Source organism: Vigna angularis, chromosome 5 (genome assembly GCF_016808095.1).
Source record: "Vigna angularis cultivar LongXiaoDou No.4 chromosome 5, ASM1680809v1, whole genome shotgun sequence".
Lineage (NCBI taxonomy): Eukaryota > Viridiplantae > Streptophyta > Magnoliopsida > Fabales > Fabaceae > Vigna > Vigna angularis.
In genome coordinates, this window is record NC_068974.1 from 4839948 (window position 1) to 4855729 (window position 15782).

The 15782-nt window shown below is 30.6% G+C and overlaps 1 protein-coding gene across 2 annotated transcripts; it reads left to right on the forward strand.

The window, feature by feature from the left end:
• The first annotated feature begins 105 nt into the window (after nt 1–105).
• LOC108340294 (probable LRR receptor-like serine/threonine-protein kinase At1g56140) lies at nt 106–14047 on the forward strand. Of its 2 annotated transcripts, XM_017577572.2 has the most exons (24): nt 106–423; nt 1586–1769; nt 1875–1946; nt 2392–2463; nt 2557–2628; nt 3264–3335; nt 4056–4127; nt 4203–4274; nt 4645–4716; nt 4795–4866; nt 4949–5020; nt 5397–5468; nt 5555–5620; nt 6735–6800; nt 7800–7847; nt 8130–8194; nt 8620–8999; nt 9775–9973; nt 10112–10270; nt 10658–10776; nt 11570–11780; nt 11886–12114; nt 12461–12611; nt 13372–14047. In XM_017577572.2, the coding sequence occupies exons 1-24, from the start codon at nt 303–305 to the stop codon at nt 13750–13752; spliced, it is 3099 nt and encodes a 1032-aa protein (XP_017433061.1). In that variant the 5' UTR covers nt 106–302; the 3' UTR covers nt 13753–14047. The 2 variants fall into 2 exon arrangements, with proteins under 2 accessions (XP_017433061.1, XP_052733534.1); XM_052877574.1 differs by lacking the exons at nt 5397–5468; nt 5555–5620.
• Nucleotides 14048–15782: the final 1735 nt, after the last annotated feature.

The following is a 15782-nucleotide window of genomic DNA, read 5'->3' on the forward strand; positions in this document are numbered from 1 at the left end:
TATATAACCTAGTTGATCATGTTACACGCGGGCCATCTGGTGTGCTATGGTGGAACATGACGTAAGCTTTTGCAAGTAGTTACACACGTTGAAAATTGTGGTCAGAGACGCCATTTTTGCCTCTCTTTTGCAAGTAGAGTCTTATAAAAGCAAACCAACGTTCCAATCTTTCTCCCTAACACTGCGATTGCTCACCAAATACTAAATTTCTCATTAACCTGAAAGTCGATCGGCCAAGTTTGAAAGCACTCGACAAATTTTTTCAAAGATTGTTATTGTGGGGTGATCGTGTTCTTCATATCATGGGATGGATGTCACATGGTTTGGCTTTTGCTCTCGTTGCCGTGTTCTTCTGTCACTTCAGTTGCTTCGTTAGCTTTTCTCAAGCTCAATCTGCAAACGCCACCACTGACCCTTCTGAAGGTAACTATCTTCTTTCTTTTTTCCTTTCTGTGACAGCCTCTGCACACATACTTTCTATCAATGGTTTTCTTGTTGGGAAATTCAGCAGAGAAATTATCAGAAAAGGAAATCTCTGAACTTTTTTACTCAAACTTGTTCATGATCCATCAACAGTATTGAATTAAGATGATGTCAAATATTAATCTCTTTGGAAAAACTAGGTTGATATATGGGTTAAAAATAATTAAATTGTTATTAATATTGTTGAGATGTGAAAATTAGATGGAACAACATTATACTGATACAGTTACAGTATAAAGATAACCCTGTCACTGTCTTATTCTCAAACCTTATTTTATATATATTTTGACTTTTCACCTTCATTTTTAATTCATACTTAGAATTATTAATAACGATATTTTGGAGATTTTCTTATAAGTTTACTTTTTTCAACGAGTCACGTAACTTAATTTCTACTATTTTAATAGCTCTCGTTTCTTATTTTTCATATTTTTATTATTTTGATATAATATATCAATTTCAAATACACGAGAGATACAGATAATATCTTATCAAAAAGTAATTCTATAATTTCATTCCTAATTTGAAAATATTATTTCATTTAATTATTTACATTTATTAAAACAATCAAATTTCATTAAAATATAAGCAATAAATTAATTTTATCATTATTTAACAATAATAATATTATTTAAGTTTATATTTTAAAGGTCACGATTTTTCGAAAAAAAATCTAATTGAAAATTAGAAAAAGAAAAGGAACGAAATTTGACACAAATCGAATCGTCCTGGAGCAATGTTAGGTTTTGTTTAAGTCTATTTTTGACCTGGTTAAGTAATTTAAAAAAAAAACGAAAAATTTATCAACTTTAAATAATTTTATTTCTTTTTTCTTTAATTTGCTGATATAAACTAAATCCCAAACCTTAAAATCTACCAAACTAAATTTGTAAAACATAGATTTTAGAAAATGGATTATGAACTTAACTTTAACCTGGATTTTGCACCTCACTTCTATATTTTGATTTGTTCACGTCCTATTTCTATATGGATTTTTTCTATTATATATAAGTCGATCAAATTATTTTTATTTTTTTTAGTTGGTTTCTTTTTAATATTAAAGTGAGTGCATTTCCCTGAAAAAGTGAATTTCTGAATGCAGCAAGAGTTTTAAATTCAATCTTCAGTACATGGGATATCTCCGCAGTCACAAATGTGTGGAATATAAGCGGTGAACTGTGCAGTGGAAATGCCATTGATAGTACTTCCACCCCTGAAAGTTACAATCCATTCATCAGATGTGACTGTTCATTTAACAATCGAACTACTTGCCACATCACAGCACTGTATCTCTCTCGCTCTCTCAACTTAATTTATTCTATTTTTCAGATCAAATTTCTCTGTTGCTGTACATTGAATTTGTAGGCTTACTTATGTTTTGAATGGCACAGGAGGGTCTATGCACTGAACGTGTTTGGTGAAATTCCAGAAGAACTATGGACTCTCACCTATCTCACCAATTTGTATGTTTTCTTCCTCATTAATAAGTTCAGCACATGCTTTATTATTATTACCAGAGGATACTCAGACATTCATTCATGGGGGTTCACATTTTGTTCCACAATAAGTGGTTACTACTACATTGATAACACTTATCACAGTATAAAAACTGTTGTCATGATAATAATAAAATTGTAGAAAAGAAAATCTGTATATCAAAATTGGTATATTGATTTAGCTTACTATAAATTTAATTTTTGTGCACATATTAATGCATCTGCCAACCAATTAAAAGTAATTTCGTCTGTGATTTTTAGGGTAGTTATTATATAAGTTAACAAATTTATTAAAGTTATGATTGATTGAGAATCTAAAATTATTTTGGTGCATTTTTAGCTTTTGATTTATTGTTCTTTAGAAAGAATTACAAGTTTTTTGTTGTACTAAGTTCCATCAAATTGCAAGCAGAAATATTGGGCAAAATTACTTGACGGGTTCTCTGCCTCCAGCTATTGGAAATCTAACTCGTATGCAGTACTTGTAAGACAATTCAACCCAATTTCATTTCATAATGTTCTACGAATTTAATGTTGTGACGCATAACTTCTAACAGTTAAGTTTTCTCTTTGTTAGGAGCCTTGGAATCAATAGTTTATCAGGGGAGCTTCCAAAGGAATTGGGAAATCTTACAGAGTTAATAGTACTGTATGTTGTTTATTTTTGAACTTTTCTTCCTCCGGTTATGAAATTGCATATGGGTTGTTTTTCAGGATCAAGTAGTCACCAAAAATATTTGGGGTCAGTTATGAGTCTTACATTTGATAGAAAATGAAGTGGTATTTAATCGATGGGGTTAACTCACATAATGAATTAGTATTTTGGGTTAACTTCGCTCCTTGTGCCAAAGTTATAATATTGTCTCTTGTAATACGAGTGCATGTTTGATTTCGTGTCGGATCAATTCAAATGCGGATCCATAATACACATCTAAGTTGAAAATACTTTGAATAACTTACACTTTTCACATCTCAGTCTTGAGTGCTAGTTTAAAGTTTAATTAATGGTGTGAAAGTGACCTGGACATTGTACAAAATGAGTCATGAATTGATAGAAATCCACATGGAAAATTTTGGTTCGAAATGTTTTTTTTTCCTTTAGATTAGTTATGACTATCTAAATGGATAAAAGGGAAATTCACTGTTTTACATAAGAATTTGCTCGCACGAAAACATTATTCTCTTTAATTAATCCAATGTTGTTTTGTTGTGGATACCTGACGGTGTGCATGAGAAATTTCTCTTGATGGTACTAATGAGATTTATTATTTGTTAAATTTGTAGGAGTATTTCGTCAAACAATTTCTCAGGATCTCTCCCATCCGAACTTGGGAAACTCACAAAGGTCGAACAACTGTAAGTATTTCTGCAGTCTTAGCTTCTATTTGTATTATTATTTTTTTAATCAAGCTTGGGTCCTATGGAGTTGTTATTTTACATATTTTACGCACATACATATCCACTGACTTTACTCATTTATTGTTTCCTTTTGTATGCTAAAATATTATCACCTAGCAAAATGTTTTCTTATATTAGAAGTTTAGTAGCAAAAGTGAAATTTCTGCATGTTATATATGCGCAGCCAGTTTAAACTCTGGAATAGTTGAAAAATCAAAGCCACACATGCCCCAATGCAGCCATCCTTGCATGTTGCATCTCAAATAGTTATTGTCCAACATTAGTAAATTCTTTCTTTTTCTAATGATAGTGAATCCTATCTCTACGTTGAAGTCGTACCCCTGTGTAAGTTTCCATATCTTTGTGTAGAATATAGTCATAGAGATGGACGCATATACCACTCTTTCAAATATGGTTTGTGTCTGCAAACAGCAACAATATCATTGGGGAACTACAATATTATAGTGTTTTGGTTACTAAATGCATGTAACAAACAACTATTTATTATTGTCCACAGTCATCAATTAGAATCGTCATAAGCATAATTGTCGTGAATAATGAGTTGGTCGGTTCTCAATAATGCAAAGTATGGGATATTTTTCAAAATTACACTTTGTTATGCAGTTGCTTACCCTTGTGAGCAGAAGAAAATATTAATTTCACGATATTTCCTTGCAGCTACATTGATAGTTCTGGAATTAGTGGTCCAATTCCATCCTCATTTGCAGACCTCACGAGTTTGGTAACAGTGTAAGATATTCCTCCTTTGACGTGCCTAAAGAAAGAAAACTTATACATCAATAAAGTTTTTTCTTTTCATTTCAGATGGGCTTCAGACGTGGAACTCACAGGCAATATACCAAACTTCATAGGGAATTGGACTAGGCTTCAAGTCTTGTAAGACAACATTACCAGTCAACTATGTTTTCCTCCTTAATTTGAATTTAGTAGGTGGAACACTTTTTGATAAAATATATTATATTGGATGTGGAATTAAAATTTTCTTTTTATGGTTACTTTCATATTCTATTACAAAAGTATGTACTGAAATTTTTCGTGAATGGTTGTGTTTTGGTATTCTATTCCAGAAGTATTTCTTTTTATGGCCACTTTCATTTTCTTTTCCAGAAGTGCTTACTAACAATTCTTGTGAATTATTATCCTTCTGAGTATTCTGTTACCAGAAAATTTTCTTGCTATGGTTACTTTCGTATTCTATTCCAAATGTGTGCTGACAGTTTTGGTGAATTACTGTATGTTTTGATAGGAGGTTTCAAGGCAATTCTTTTAATGGCTCAATACCCTCGTCACTTTCCAACTTGACTTCTTTAACAGAATTGTGAGTACCACCACTAGTTTTTTGTATGGGTATTATTGATTGATGAAACCTAATATATTAAGTATGATATAAATGTAGGAGAATAAGTGGTTTATCTAATGGGAGCTCCTCACTGGAATTTCTACAGAATATGAAATCTTTGACTACCTTGTAAGGCTCCGCTTTGCTAATGTCCATGACTCACTCTGCTTTCAGACTTAATTTTTTTACTTATTTGTTACAATTGTTGCAGAGAATTGAGGAATAACAATATTTCTGGTTCAATTCCGTCCTTCATTGGAGAGCTGCACAATTTGACCCAACTGTGAGTATCACCTGTTTGTCTCAAACTATATTCAAATGAAATAATGTAAAAGTTGTTTACTAGAAAGCAACAAATTAGTTAACTCTTTGTTGCTATTCCAAATGTGTCCAATCTGATTACTGGCTGGTTATACGAGGCATATCTTAATAAGTAGTACTCAACATGTTCATTACTGATTTGTGTTCAATTATATTTTTGACTTCGTAATTTTCATTGTTGTGGTAGAAAGATACGACTTTTCCTCTAATTTATCATACGGATAACATAATTGGACATTTTCTTTCTTTTATTTGATAAAGAGAAAACATGTATCTTGTCTTATAGTTTTATCCTTTTCCAACTCAAGAGAGTTATATATTTATGTTGGTTATTGCAGGGATTTAAGTTTCAATAGCATCGAAGGACAAATTCCGGGTTCAATTTTCAATTTGAGCTCGCTCAATACCTTGTAATAATACATTTCTAAGAAATTGAAAATTCATTTGTTGATATGCTTAAGTACATATTTTAAAGGATGTTTTCATCAAATTTCAGGTTTCTTGGAAATAATAAACTAAATGGCACCCTTCCAACACAAAAACGTTCATCACTTCAGAATATGTGAGTAAGATTGACTTATTTGAATTATGGAGAATGAAATTCATTACTTTCTGATTCAAAATACTAGGTCAAAATCCAAGGTGCCCCTAAACTATCGGTTGCATATGCTTCGAACCTCACAAACACGATTCCTTAAACTCGCCAAACTCCAGTTGTTGATCAATAAGGTTTTTTTGTTTACTTGAAATCGAGGATAATTTGATGAATTCAAGAAGTTTAGTTGGTGATTTCTAAATCACCTGACATTGTCTGCATATGACCCATAGTTCGATGAAAGTCCTAGTGTTCTGCCCAGCCTTACACTTAATTGCTATTTTAAATTTTGAAAAATTGCACCATCTGAATACAAAAGAGATTAATTGGAACTTTGTCCTGCTAGTTTAAAGATTAAAATGAACAAAAAATGTATTATCTTACTGAGAGGAAAGAGTGTGTGCTTTTCCATGTTGTTACTTGTCAATTTTCTATTTGTATTTATTTTGATTAAGTATGTGTCCACATGTCGTAATTGTTTTAATACAACTTGGATGCTTTAAAATTGATGTTATATGTGTATGTGTTGTTATTAGGTATATGTATCTGTATTCCTAGGACACCATAGGAAACTATAAGTACACATGTAATTTTATTTATTTTTGAAACTGTTTGATGATATATGTTGGTAATAATATGTACTAGCTAAATCGTAGTCATATATCAAGTCTATAATGATTAAATACTAATGCTGAAAAAGAAAAGGCAACAAATTGATGTTTATTTGACTTTCTCAACTTTTCTCACTAGTGGAATTGCTTGCAGCGGCTTTATTTGTTTATATGATGTTTTATTTCGATGATTTACAACTTACATAAATGTTTGTTAGTGTTTTACTTTATCTTATCATACTTATTCATATGTAAGTTTTCCTACGGGTGTCATATCTGACACTTCTATCCACACTTGTATGTATGTATTTGTGTAACATGAATTTGTACAGGTTCAATAATGAACTTGCAACACACATAGTTTGTCAACAAATATGAATATTAGACTTAGCTTATTTTGTCTGCACTATTTTCAAACCATCATTCCCCAAGTATTTTCCTTGATTTGGTTTGACTTAACATGCTTGCAGAGACTTGTCATACAATGATCTATCAGGAAGCCTCCCCTCTTGGGTAAACGAAGCAAATTTACAACTGTAAGTACTGTGATTATTTTTTTGTCTCCTTTTACATATCAATTTGTTAGTAAGGGCCCAATAAAATGGGTCTAAGTTAGACAAATAGAGATGGACTAGTTTTGGATTGGATGACGTAACAGGTCTACCAGGCTATTAAGAGGATTGTAATGAGTAATAAACAGAGGAAGCTTAGATAAGTAGTTAAGTACTTTTAGAAAACAGGCATTTCATTCTTGAATTCATTTTTGTTTATTGTATAACATATATACACGAGTCCAAAGATAGAGGGCTTTTTCAACAAATCGTTCTCTTTCTACACTATGATCCACTTCTTATGTTCCACTTCTTTTACAATTCCAACAATATTGTTACATTTTTGTATGTTATACGAATCCAATATTGTGAGAAGTGAATCATATTGTAGTATTATGGAATGCTATACATATCCAACATTCCAATCCTTTTATACATCATATTTCCTATGATTTTGTTTGACTATACTACTAGTCAAAAACGCAATCTCGAACATTAAAATGATTAAATGGATAGCAAGAGTAAGCAAATAAATTTACTTTAGTGACTAAATGTTTTCTAAAGTGATCTGCATTTGAAAGAGGTGAAAATAAATATAAATACAATTCAAGTTAATAACAAATTTTTTTTACTCATTTATATCATGATTATGGTAACAGCTATCTTCCTATTATTTATTATACTAAAATAGTAAAAAATTTCATGTCTCCTCTCACCTTTAAATGTTGAACTAAATTTTAGTTCAAATTTTAACATTATAATTGAATTACATGTGTGCGTACACTTGTTTGTTCTTTAAGAGTAACACTATGAGAGTTAATCTTCATCATCATTGGTGTTAATGAGTAACTAATTATAAACTATTAGATTTCAAGAAAATAAAAGGTGATGACATGGAGTAACCCTTCCCTTATGTATGTGTGTGAGAGAGAGGGATTATATATTCTGAAACTCATTGCAATACTTTTTGGGTTTGAGATGCAGGAATTTAGTTGCTAACAACTTGTCGATAGATGATGGTTCAGATACCAGGTGATTATTACACAATTTCTTTAATGATGATTGTTTTAAAAGTTCTTTTAAACCATACCCCGTATCACCTATTTTTGTCTATAATATGAATTACGATCCTGCTTGGATTTTGTTCCTCAGAGTTTAGTCTATCTAGATTCATATGCTAGTGCATCCATTATTTATTATTTTGACAATCTTTCAATCCATTTGAAACATTTTCATTTCCATACAAGTGTACTGTATTTTGTTTGCCATTCATTTGTGGACCAATCTTTTTATTTGGTAACTTTTCCTTTGCAGTGGCTTGCCATTTGGGCTCAACTGTCTCCAGAAAAACTTTCCTTGCAATCGAGGTGTTGGAAGATGTAAGTTTGACTTTAACATAATTTTACTGTGACTGAAGGATTTCTATGCCTTCCTTTTTCATTACATGGAAAAGAAATAGGATAAAATAGGTTAGGTAACTCAATATTTAGTTAAAATTGGATTTAGTACTTACCATTTAAAAATTGTGGTGTAATCCTTTCATTTTCTAACATATGATGAATCTTGTCCTTGGTCAAACTAAAATGAATTATGGGACTAAAGACGAAAAAATCATCATATTTCATAAATACTGGATCCAAAACTATTGTTTTTAAAATGTAGGAACTAAGGTCCAAAACCATTTTGACCATATCTTATCGAACCTAAATCACACTTTACTGAGAAATAGGAGGCTCTATGAAGTTAATCTTGTTATGTAATACTCCTTGCCACTCATTGATCAGTTATCTATGATTCTGTGCAGATTCTGACTTTGCTATCAAGTGTGGCGGACCCCAAATTACGTCCACAGAAGGAATCACATATGAAAGGGAGAATGAGACACTTGGTTCTGCTACATACTTTGTTACTGATACAAGTAGATGGGCTGTTAGTAATGTTGGATTGTTTACGGGCAATAGTAATCCAGAATACACAAAATTTGTGTCTAATCAATTCACTAACACTATGAATACGGAGCTCTTCCAAACAGCACGGGTCTCTCCTTCATCATTAAGATATTATGGCTTGGGGCTGGAAAATGGCTTTTACAACATCACCCTTCAATTTGCAGAAACAGCTATTCTGGATTCTGCTGGAAGATGGGAAAGTCTTGGGAGACGAGTCTTTGATGTATATATCCAGGTACTTTTGTACTTATCAAAATGCTTGGAAATCATAGATGATAGTGCAACAACAATGACAATAAGTATCAACCTTAAGAACTTGTACATCTACCTAGTTTGTTAAATTATCATGTGCTTTTATTTTCTCATTTATGGAAATTAGTACAACAGTACCACATTTCCATAACGATGTATCAAAAGGGGGATGATTTATATTTGAGTAACTACAACTAAATATTTTTCAATTTGCAAATACTAAAAGCATCTTTCAACTATTTTTATAATATTAGAGTATTTGTACACATGTTACAATCCAACATCTCACATAAGACCAAGTGTTTATAGAAGTACGGCGTCTCTGTAACTTCTTATATTCATCTCGGTGTTCTGTTCTGGTGAAGAGAAAATTGTTCATTAAGTATTTAAAGATGCCATCACCTTGAAATTTCTACTAAGTATTTTTAAAATATGAGGATTTGGCCGTTGTTGATAATGATTTAAGGTCACGTGTGCATTATTCTTAGCTTACATTGGTCGAATGAGAATTGGTAGGAAAGGAAAGTTTTCTTCTTCTTTTTTCCTTAATTGTCCAATTAAATAGTATTTCATCTCCACTGAGCATATTTCGTCTTTTGTCCAAATCAAATTTGTAGAACCAGGTTATGTTTTATGCTAAATATTTTGAATCCATGTTGTGTCGTTGGTTTGGGACAAAAAGAAAATTATTGTTTGACCCTCTATTTTCTTGTATTTTATTATACTTTCGTTTTTATTTTTCCATTCGAATATTCTAGGGGAATCTTGTTTTGAAAGATTTCGACATAAAAAAGGAAGCTGGGGGCATCTCAGTCAGAGCTGTCCAAAGGCAATTTAGGTTTGAAGTGACGGAAAACTATATTGACATCCATCTCTTTTGGGCTGGAAAGGGGACTTGTTGCATACCAGCTCAAGGTACTTATGGGCCCTTGATTCAAGCCATCCATGCTATCCCAGGTAAAACTACAAAAGAAGAAAAAAAGTAGGCAATTCAGTTGTTTAACTACTAACCTTTAACAATAATGTATAATCTCTTGTCAGAAAAATATTCAAAAGAAAAATTTTGTTTTAATAGGGTGTGCCTGTATTGTACAGATTTTATACCTACTGTCAGTAACGAACCTCCAAGCAATTCAAATAATAGAACCGGCCTTATTGTTGGAATTGTTGTTGGAATTGGAGTTGTAAGCTTCCTATCAGTTTTGGTGATTTTCTGTATCATTCGGAGAAGAAAACGTCAGCATGAGGATGAAGGTAAATACTCTGCAGATTTTTGTATAGTAATGCTCTCATGATATTTAAGCTGTAACAACTTCTACGAGAGAAAATTAAGAAGAAAAAATAAAATAAGTTTCTTCACATATTAAAATTAATTTATGCACCAGTTAATTTGTTGAAACTCATTTTGTATAGCTTCTCTAAATTTTTATATTTTAACTTAATCTAGAAACTTATTTTCTTTTAGTTCTTATTTTTCTTTTTTAAAATTTTGTATAGAGAATATTGTCCAATCAGATCCAATTTATATAAAGGGGGTGTCTCTAAACTTGAAAAGCAAGAAAAGTTGGCCTCATCCCAACTTTCATTAAAATAAGTCTCTGGTTGCCTAACTTTTAACCCTATTCATGTATGATTTTGCAGAGCTTTTAGGAATTGATACAAAGCCATATACTTTCAGTTATTCTGAGTTGAAGAATGCTACAAATGACTTTAATGTCGAAAATAAGCTTGGAGAGGGAGGTTTTGGACCTGTTTATAAGGTAATAGTCTGTCCCTTTTAAGATGAAGGTTATATTCTACTTGAAAAGTTATCATTGTGAATACTGGTTCTAATAATTTTCTTGGCTAGTCAATGTTAAGCCCACAATCATTCTAGAGGAGCTTAAACTCTCCTTTGATTATTTTATTTACCCTGAATTGATTTAATTAAACAAATAAGCCTTTATGCCTCCATAGATCTTACCTGCTTCCGAGTTATCGTAAGACTTTATATGACTTTAGTGCTTGTGGTTCTTGATATCTTTGGATATGCCTTTGGCTTGTTTAATATAACTATTTAATTGATAATTACGTTTTAGTCCTCAAGAGATAAATGGAGATTTTGTTGTGGTTCCCTAGGCACAGTATAACTCAGCCTCTACTTATAGTTGTACGTTTAATATGAAAGTAAATTTGTATCCTAATTTTCGTTTTTATTGGAAAATATTAGAAGTAAAAGATATTTTGTTACAAAGTAAAAATAAAGTGATTCTAGTGTAAAATATTTTGGTGATTACTTTTAGATATTTTATAAAAACAGAAGCTAATTTATGTGTGTTTGTATTCATAAAATCACTCTTCTTTCTCCAAAAGTAGTAGATGGTTCCATGGAAACTTTTTCAAAAATAGCTTCCAATGTAATGATTTAGATACTTTAAAGTTTCTGATTACTTTTAAAAGATGAAACAAATGCATGAAAATCTAAAAGCGAATTTTCTTAAAAAACAAGTTGTACCAAACAGGTTCTTAATGCTTTCTTCAAGAGAATATCATTTTTCTTTTTTGTTCTTGTAGGGGACACTTAATGATGGAAGAGTTATTGCTGTGAAACAACTGTCAGTAGCCTCTCATCAAGGAAAGAGCCAGTTCATAACTGAGATTGCTACTATATCAGCTGTACAACATCGTAATCTGGTTAAACTATATGGATGTTGCATTGAGGGAAATAAGAAACTTCTTGTGTACGAGTATCTAGAGAACAAGAGTCTTGATCAAGGATTATTTGGTATGAAAAAGAATAAATAAGTTTTGTCTATCTGCACGTAAATTATTTGTTTTCTCATTTTCATGTGTACGAATGACTAAGGACAAATGTGATCTGTTTGGGCAGGAAATTCTTTAACCCTCAATTGGTCCACACGCTATGATATTTGCACGGGTATTGCCAGAGGTTTAGCATATTTACATGAAGAGTCTCGTCTCCGTATTGTACACCGTGATGTGAAGGCTAGTAATATTTTGCTTGACTACGAGCTTGTACCCAAAATATCTGATTTTGGATTGGCCAAATTGTACGATGATAAAAAGACCCACATAAGCACCCGTGTGGCTGGAACAATGTGAGTCATCAATACTTCAGACATATCGGTACAAACTTCTCTTGGAAGAAAAAGAATATGGAAATTGACTTGTTCATAAGTTAAAATTACAAGATAATTTGATAAAAATCTCAGTTTCTATGAACTTTTACTTTTAGATTATGCATAAGCCAAGATGAATATATGGAGAAGTCAATTTCATTTTTCTTTCGTATTTTTTTAAAAGCCCTTATGGAGAAGTTCGTCCAAATAAATCCTTAATCATCTTTCATTGGATCCATGAAAAGATAATTAACTTTTTATGGTTGGAGTTCATTTTGTTTTAAATAATTCTAAACTGTTGATATTCTTAATTCTTGTGATAAAGTGGATATCTTGCACCGGAGTATGCCATGCGTGGACACCTTACAGAGAAAGCAGATATATTTTCATTTGGTGTTGTTGCTCTTGAGTTAGTAAGTGGGAGACCAAATGCTGATTCAAGTTTGGAAGGAGACAAGGTCTATCTTCTTGAATGGGTATGCACGCTGCCTCTATTTCCTATGAATGTTATCTTCCTAAATATTGGTTGATGTTAAATCTGTGGTTTTTATCTTAATTATACCTATATTATTTGTGAAGAATTATAATCCAAAGGTTAATACCTTTTCATCTCGATATTGGTATCGCAATCGAGTTCAGATCTAATCTCATTAACTAATAACCAAGGAAAGTACCATTTGGTTTACAGGGCAACTTTTAAATAATATTGATATTTCACTTAATAGCACAATAAATGAGTCTCTTCTCACATGATTACGAATTCTTCAAGTGCTTAGTTTCCTTTTCTTTTTACCAAAAATATGTCATGTGATAAACTATATGTTTTCAATCGGAGAGATACAAAGATCAATGACATATGAGTCCAACCATATAAGAGATTGATATCACTCTCTACCCAAAACCTTAAGACAATAGGTTAATGGGTCATTCATTCTACTTTCTCATTTTTATTTAATGTGGGACTTAGACTCACTTGGATTCTCAACGTACTGGGAAAATAAACAATTGCCTTTGCTTTTTAATCATCAAGGCAAATATCCCACTACCATAAGATGAAGTAACTTTCTTCTGAAGATTAGTTGGAAATGGTTGTATGGTAATACCAGTTAACTCGTGTTAATGCTAGTGAAATGGATTTATTATGTTCCCCTCCTCTTTGACAAACAATTTGTGCATTGAACATTCAAAAACATGTCTATAATTTTACCTTACTGTCATTGGTTTTCTGTTTCTTAGGCTTGGCAGCTTCATGAAAGCAACCTCATAATGGATCTGGTGGACCCTAGACTTTCAGAATTCAATGAGGAAGAAGTAAAACGTATTGTGGGAATAGCACTTCTGTGCACTCAGACATCACCATCATTAAGGCCATCGATGTCACGAGTGGTGGCAATGCTTTCAGGAGATATTGAAGTGAACACTGTTACTTCAAAGCCTGGATACCTTAGTGACTGGAAATTTGATGATGTTAGCAGCTTCATGACTGAAAACGCGGTCAAAGGATTCAATACAAGTTACCAGTCGTCGGGAAGTACCAGCATGGTGGGTGCTGCAGACTATTCACCCGTAAATGTTTCTAAACCGATCCTTAAGGATGCTCTTAATGAGGGTAGGTAAGAATTGGTGTACTGTTCAGATCATGTGTAGAACAATGATCATTTTACTGTGATCCAAAAATTGTTTTCTTTTTCTTTGTTTTGCATTTGCTTTAGCCATGTATTGTATTTTTTAATTAATTTTGTAATGTAAATAGCCCTCTGAGTTACCCTAGAATGTGCAAGAATGTGAAACAATAGGCCTCAACCAGGAATGTTTATAGGGTATTTTTTTTATACACACTACTTTCTTCGTTATTGTAATTTTTTTAGAACACTAATTAAATTATGGAATAAATTATTTGTTGTAATTGATAGATTTTTTGGAATTTAGAATGTGATAAAATTTTCATGATTTTGGAAACCAAATTCCGTAAGTCTTCAAATTGTAACACCAAATTCTAGAAGATCAAGCACGAAAAGTTGAAACCAGAAAATAAACATCAGATACTTTATTAAATTTATAGTTTCCTTAATCAAAGGTGCTTTTAATTTTATTTTATTTGTTTGCTTTTTCCTTTTTAACTTTTGTTGTTGTTTTTATCTCTCTGCTTAATTCTTTTATCAAACTTATTATTATTATTATTATTATTAACTTTATCACGTGTAACCAAAATGAGGATGTTTTTGAGAAAATGAAATGGATTCGACAAGAAAAAAAAGGTGAAAAGTTGAGATGTTTGGATTAAAGATAGTTGAAAGTGAAGAGAAATGAAGAGAAAACTTATGAGTGATTTGATAAGTGTGATAGATTAACAAAATGTTTTAATTAATAAAACTATAAAATTATAATTTTATCTATGTATTTAAAATTAATTTAAATAAAACCTAATTAGTTTAAATTATGTTAAAATAAAATGTGACTTATTATTTAAAAAAAACTAATTGATGAAATTAATTTAAATTAAAATGTGATTGACATATATTAAGTTGAAAGAAATGGTGAGTAAATAAAAATAATAATTTTAGTTGATGAAATTATTTTAAATTAAATGTAATTTATTTTTAAGTTAATTTAAATTAAAATGTGAGTAATTTGTTAAAAGAATATGTTTGATTGATGAAAATAATTTAAAGGAAATTGTTTATAAGGGAAATTAATATAATGAAATAAAAAATATGGATTAAAATAATTTTAAAATGTGATTTGTTAAAATTTCCATTGAATAAAAATGTGTGATTACTCAAATAAAATGTTTTAATATATGTAATTAATGTTAAATAAAATATTAATGGTAGATTTTCATAAAATAAATTGTAATCTAAATTGCAATAATTATAAAAGTATACATTGAGGAATTGAAAATATTTGATAAACTTAAAAAAAAATATGAAATTGGTGTAAGAATTCGGTGGTGATAGATCATATTACACATAGAAATGCATAATAAAATAAGATTGAAAAATATAGTTAAATTATAATAATTGAAATAAAATAAAATGAAGAATGATATGGTTGATTTGAAAGAGTCTCAACAATGTTACTTTAGAGAATCATGTAACATCATCGTCAATACTAATCATTCTCCATCTTGCATACCAAATTCTGAACAGTGAAACATGCTAATCCTATATTTATTTTTATTTCTGTTCTGAGTTTAAGTTTGACTAATGACATCGTTTTAAAGATTGAAGTTATATCATGATTTTCTCTTTTAAAAGTTTTAAAAAAATTAAAAAAAAGTAATAAATATTTAAACTGTTTTAAGTCATTCTATTTGAATTATTGATTGTAGTAAAAAATTCATTACTACAAATATTGTTATAACTTTTCGCGATGCAGAAGGATGTAACATTTTTAAATATTTTCAATAATTTTAGGTAATTTTGTATGAGCTTCACTAGCTAATATGTTCATTGAACTTTTTTTTATACTTTTATATCTAACAATTAAAAAAAACATTAATAAAGATTAATAATTAAAGAAGTTTGAAGTAGAATTTATATTTAGTTGAATATTGTAAATGTTTATTAATAATATGCATTATCACTATTAAAGATAAAAATAATAAATTATATCTATGTTAAAGATAATTAATTTAACAATTTTCA

Coding starts and splice junctions, on each gene's coding strand:
- LOC108340294 (XM_017577572.2), top strand. CDS start 303: ATGGGATGGATGTCACATGGTTTGGCTTTTGCTCTCGTTGCCGTGTTC. Junction 9,000..9,774: donor TCTTTGATGTATATATCCAG/GTACTTTTGTAC, acceptor CGAATATTCTAG/GGGAATCTTGTTTTGAAAGA. Junction 10,777..11,569: donor GTTTTGGACCTGTTTATAAG/GTAATAGTCTGT, acceptor TTGTTCTTGTAG/GGGACACTTAATGATGGAAG.